Source organism: Lytechinus variegatus, chromosome 15, assembly GCF_018143015.1.
Source record: "Lytechinus variegatus isolate NC3 chromosome 15, Lvar_3.0, whole genome shotgun sequence".
NCBI lineage: Eukaryota > Metazoa > Echinodermata > Echinoidea > Temnopleuroida > Toxopneustidae > Lytechinus > Lytechinus variegatus.
In genome coordinates this window covers 21,851,378-21,857,095 of record NC_054754.1, presented here as the reverse complement: position 1 = coordinate 21,857,095, position 5,718 = coordinate 21,851,378, and the positions used below count along the sequence as shown (strand labels likewise).

Genomic DNA, 5,718 nt, shown 5'->3' with positions numbered 1-5,718 from the left:
AATATCATCTTAGATGTAGTTGCTGTCTTGCTTACTTTCTCGTATTAGGGCATGATTTCAGATTTTGTTGGATTGCGCCCACACCTGCTCAGTGGGGTATGTGTCTTTGTACCGGTCTCCAAATACTCTCTGGCATGTCTGGGGTGGGGTGGTTAATTTGTGTCCGTTTCTATTATTGATCTTGTATTATTTGTTATCATCATGTTTGATTTTTTTCTTTCCTTTTATTTATTTATTGTTATGCTTATTATGATCCGTGGTCACTGTTCTAGCAGTCCCAGAGAACCTAGTCTCCTTTCATCAGATCTATTGTATTACCATTTGCCCCTACAACCCCTCTCCCAACTAAAGAATGTGATCACGATCACTCCTCTGGTAATTCAATAGAACCTTGTCTCCCTTCATCGGATCGCAGAGGTCCCTGTGGAAAATGAGAAATGAGAAAAATATTTAGGTAAATAATAAGATTCATACAATACAAGTGAAAACATATTTCCTTACCATGTGTATAATTTGACATGAAATATCAATGAAATGACTAATAGAGGAACAAATATCTACTAATTTTTCCAAAAAAGAAATCTCGAAAATTGAGGTTTATAACATTCTCTGGACATAATGTCACATGCACACCCATAAACATGGATTTGTATTTCTCTACGCTAACGTTTGCTAAAATTGGCTCCCCCATCCCCCAAAACACACACACACACACCACAGAGAAGAAGACAAGGGGGGGGGGCAAATAGAAAAATAAGCGCTGTATACTTACAATTTCAGACATTATATCGTCATCCTGTGTGTCAAACCCCGAAGTTTCGGGAGCAGTGTCTAGTCCCGCTCCGGTGTTTCTTTCGTCCTGAGGCTGTACACCCACGTTCAAGACCTCCTTTTCTTCCTTTAAAAGTGTGGGGGAATTACAAAATAAATGATGAGATGGAGAGAAATCTATATTATAGTGAGAAAATGTCAGAATTTACTTTATTTTCCTTTTCCCGTTTTATGGCACGCCTATACGAAAAGGTGAAATGAGAAAAGTGATAGCATTTATGAATAGGGTCTATATTGAGTTGATCACTTCTGACAGCTTTATTTTATTTTCACTTTTTTGCTGATAAATGCAAAGCTGGTATATAACCTATTACATAGGGAACATGTTACTTCGAAATTAATCAGGCACAGTGGCTGACCTTTAGCATGTTCAGACGACAGAGGACTCTTGGGTATTTTGTTTTTCGAATTGGTAGAACGGGGTTTCGAACTCACAACTTTACGATCTTCTAACCACTAGACCACACGACCCGTCAATGTCGTGACAAAATTTAGCACCAAGAGGATTTATACTTATTAAGGTTTGCATACGAGGAGTGAATGACTTAAAATGAATATGGAATTGAAAATTCGATAAGTTTATTGTGTGCAGTACTTGTCTGATTAGTTGAGTTGGTCAAAGTCTTAGAACGGCACATAGAGGGCAGCATTCACATTTATCAATTTTGTACTTCAAGTTTTACTTGCATCCGTAGCTTTATTCATATTGCTTGATTTGCTCAAATTTGCATCATTATACTGTATGAAATCATTTATTTAAACAATATTTTGAAAAATATCACAGTGAATTTTACCGTTTTTATTGATCTACTCACCTTGATTTTCAACACGATTTCTACTTCATTTTCATCAATGGAGCAGGAGAATTTGGTCTGGCGAGTTGAATAAATTTCAAGACGTAAACCTTGGAGATTGATTGATATCTAACAAAATAAAAACAAAGAAAAGATTTTTTTTTAAATATAAAAAAAAATCTGATGAAATACAAACTGTGAATTTATAGTGAATTCCTGCAAACAAGCCTTAGAATACCCCTCTTCAAGTCTGAATTTTCTAAGTTTTCAGCTCGCGCTTCGCGCTTACAATATTTGATTAGTGAGATACCTATGGTACTCATGATTACAACGACTACAAGTGCTTCATGTGTTTATACCAATTCTAACAAAACCAACAAGCGCTTGGCAATCACATTAGATGACTATGGTGAGAGATGCATACTTTTAATTGATTCCTAAAATATAGTCCGTAAAATGTCCCTGTTTCTGGTCTATACAAAAATTTCATCTCGCGCTTCGCGCTCGTATTGTTTGTTGAAGCGAGACAAGTACGTATCATGATTACAAAACTTTGCTTTTAATGTCCCTTTTAGGTCTGGATATAAAAGATTTTCAGCTCGCGCTTCGCGCTCGCATTATTTGATCAGTGATATACATATCTGTTTAATGGCACTGTCCTTAAAATTAGGTCAGTATACCTGGCAACTGAGTGCACTTTGCTAAGTAACTCGATTTTTTTGCTGATGCCCCCCCCCCCCATGCCGCGACCCACGGTACGCCAAAGTAGACCATAATCTCACATGAAAGCAAAAGTTAATGAACATTATTTTTAGTGAATTACTACAAAATTAGATTTAAGTTATTGAAAATATCTCCAAATTAGTATTCCCAAAAGGACTTTTGACAACTAAACAATTCTATCGGGTGGACCAATATCAATATCACGTACTCTCTTATTCTATGTTTTATAAACTTCCTATTTTCTTACCTTATTTTCAGCGTTGTCTCTGTCACTGGGGTATGTTTCACGATGCTGAGTTGCCATGTCTTTTGATACTCGTTCTAGAAACCAAATATATATTGCAAAACATACACTTAAAATGACTTGTTATGATAGGGTAAGCTGGGTGCAACTGTTATTCTAGTCGTATTAAACTATTTTCTAATCGTATTTTACTAGAAAAGGGTTATTTCTGACTAGAATATGTGTCAAAATGTGACTATGAGTGATTGCCATATCAGTTGCACCCATCTGACTAATGGTTTAGTCAATTTGACTGATTTGTTCTAAGAGTGATGAGTTGACATTTCTATGCATGAAATGGAGAAAAAAATCACTTTTCCTTCCTTCTTTATTCTAAGGCGCCAAAAAAATACATTATTAAACATCAAATACCTCGTAAAAATACTTTTCTGTCGTATAATTATGATCTGTCATTTATAACAAATTTATTCTCTTTCTTCTCACTTAGCTTAATTTCTAGTAAACGGGTCTTTTTTAGTTATGAGCCCTCTGACCAGTGCAATATTGTTATACCAGTCTGATTTTTTTTTCTCGTCGATTTGTCTCTCCTCTAATCTTTCCTAATTTTCATTAAAAAAAAGATAAACCTAACAAATTCCATCGATATCCCGTGATATGATTTTTCTCTTTTGCCGAATCAGGGGCCGCGGAAGCGGGGGGTTTTAGCCCCCCCCCCCACTTTTTTTTCCAAAACTGTGTACAAAAACGTAAAAATGACCATAGGATTGTGATTTTTTGCATGGTCAGCCCCCCCCCCCCCCTTGAAAACCGTTCCGCGGCCCCTGCTACATCGTATGGCGTTTGATTTTTCTTTGTTTAGAGGGTTATATGCGATGATCAAAGTCCAAAGCACAAGCGGAAGAAATTATGATATACATATACAACTGTAAAACACAGCTCTATAATACATACTGTATATACATGTATAATAATCATTACGGGCGCATTTCCACTGCAAGCAAATTGTTGATATTATGATGTACAATTTCCTCATTTATTGGAGTCATCAAACATCGGAATAAAGTCAATATGACTGAAGGTAATATGATGTGTTTTGTTTTAGTAGATATTTTATAGAATATTATCAAACGATTTTGCCTTAATCTATCTGGCTATGTTGATAATAAAATGGTTACATTCAGTCGTCTTTCCCGTACAATCTCACTGTGATTTGCATGGTAATGATTTACATTGCACTGTATTATGTCTAAACTGATTACATAGACCAAGCGAACAAACGTGAATTCATGGGCTTGACTGACTGAATGAAGGGCAGGAAATTGTTATGTCAATGTACCCCCCACTCAAAACAAAAATTACAATCATAATTATAATCATAATGTGAAATTATTTATTACGTTATTGAAGAGAATCTCACTAGTCGCATACACCCATTAGGTTATAGCAGTGGTGTATTGAGTGACACCTTTTTTTTTTTTGGGGGGGGCAAGACATGATGTATGAGGCAAAATCTCCCTCTCTCTCCTATAAAAAACAATAAACAACTGTGAGTGAGCTAAGCGGGGAAAAAAACACTTTTTAATACAAAAATCAAAGTTTGTGATAGATTTTGAGAAAAGAATACAGAAGATGGCCCCCTTTTGGTTCCATTCCTTTCGATTTCTTCTTTTCCCCCTTATTCGTGTATTTTTTCAGGGGGGGGTCCAAGGCCCGACGCCGCTCATAATGAACGCAAGTCGGTTATGCTAAACACTAGTTTAAATTATCTAAAAGACTACAAATAGTGTTGTATAAGACTTAAACAAGGTTTTATTTTTACTCTGTAGACTAAGGGCATTCTTTTTCATTATATATTGGGACAAACGGAAATATGTTCATGCACGACCAGCAAGTTTATAATTAGCAGACCATTATTCGATTATAACTATATATATATTATTCTTTTTTTATTGAGTGGAGGTTTTTCATTTTAGAGTGGTGCGTGTAAGAAGCAGACAACCGTTCTTACGCTCAAATTACTATTCCAATGCTTAGAACATTTTCCTTCGCGAAAAGTAAAATGATCACAATGATTACTGTTCAAAAACGTTTATTTTTTCGTCGCCTCTTCGTTCCAAAGAGCGTCGCCATTTTTGCATGTATGTAAATTCGGTTCGCACGCACGCATCGAAGTCCGTATTCAATCCACAGACAATGTACAATAATCATAGAGATATGATGAAATACATGATTATAGTGGAAGGTGGATGGGCTACATCTTTTTTTTAAATGTATTTATTATATAACAAACGAATTTTAATATTTATGATTCACCCCTACCATGCATACTCGCATGAAGCGCGCCAGAGTTGGTCGGTCAGCAGTGTACATTGTTACTTTATAGAAGCCATCGTTGTCAGCAAAGTCTCAAACAGTTTGCAAAGTTCCAAAGACCTGTTTTTTCACGATTAGTCAGTCTCAATGCCCCTTATTATTGTCTTTTTTGCCCGCAACGTATACCTTCCAATTCTGGGTCCAAGCCCCCGGCCTGGCTACTCTCTCTATGTATTATGACTCGTGACCCTTCGCTGAATTATGACTAGTGATTACTCTTTTTATTACCATGACTCCTGATCATTATGACTATAGCATCTGGACTCCCAGGATAGATAGAGTCCCAAAGTATTTTTTTCATCCATTTTTTGTCCGAAGCGCACAACCGAAGGAGTGAAGCAAACGAATCCATTTACCCTATTTTCTTTTGAACTCTCTCTCTCTTTTGCAATCCCTTTTACCCTTTCTTCCTATCTGCATGCTCTTTTCATTATTTTCCATGAAAGTTTTCTTCTTTTGACATTAGAATTAAAGAGTTGACATTAAAGTAGTTTTTAACCAATATTTTGTTATGAAAACAAAACAAGAAATTTCGATTTTCACTGTAGATATTTTGCACCAGCTACCCCTCTCCCCATCCCACGTATGAGAAAACAAAAATCGTGAAGTTGCCGTGACCAAGTGGTTATATCGCCTGACAAAACATAAAACATTCAGGATTCGAATCCTTGTCATTGCACCTACATGCACTTCTCTTCTAATATAAAAGAAAAAAAAAGTTTAGTGTACATATTATTGACACATAAAACTGGT

At 36.0% G+C, this 5,718-nt stretch overlaps 1 protein-coding gene across 1 annotated transcript; it reads right to left on the bottom strand.

The window, feature by feature from the left end:
* Positions 1-364: 364 nt before the first annotated feature.
* LOC121429084 lies at positions 365-2,690 on the bottom strand. The gene is made up of 4 exons (XM_041625989.1): positions 2,596-2,690; positions 1,647-1,754; positions 773-898; positions 365-421 (listed from the first exon to the last, which is right to left on the bottom strand). The coding sequence occupies exons 1-4, from the start codon at positions 2,650-2,652 to the stop codon at positions 365-367; spliced, it is 348 nt and encodes a 115-aa protein (XP_041481923.1). The 5' UTR covers positions 2,653-2,690.
* Between the last annotated feature and the right edge of the window lie 3,028 nt (positions 2,691-5,718).

Excerpts from the sequence above, each read along its gene's own strand:
- LOC121429084 (XM_041625989.1), bottom strand. The coding sequence starts at position 2,652 with ATGGCAACTCAGCATCGTGAAACATACCCCAGTGACAGAGACAACGCT. Across the intron at positions 1,755-2,595 it reads GAGACAACGCTGAAAATAAG|ATATCAATCAATCTCCAAGG; the intron begins GTAAGAAAATAG and ends TTATTTTGTTAG. Across the intron at positions 899-1,646 it reads AAATCGTGTTGAAAATCAAG|GAAGAAAAGGAGGTCTTGAA; the intron begins GTGAGTAGATCA and ends ACACTTTTAAAG.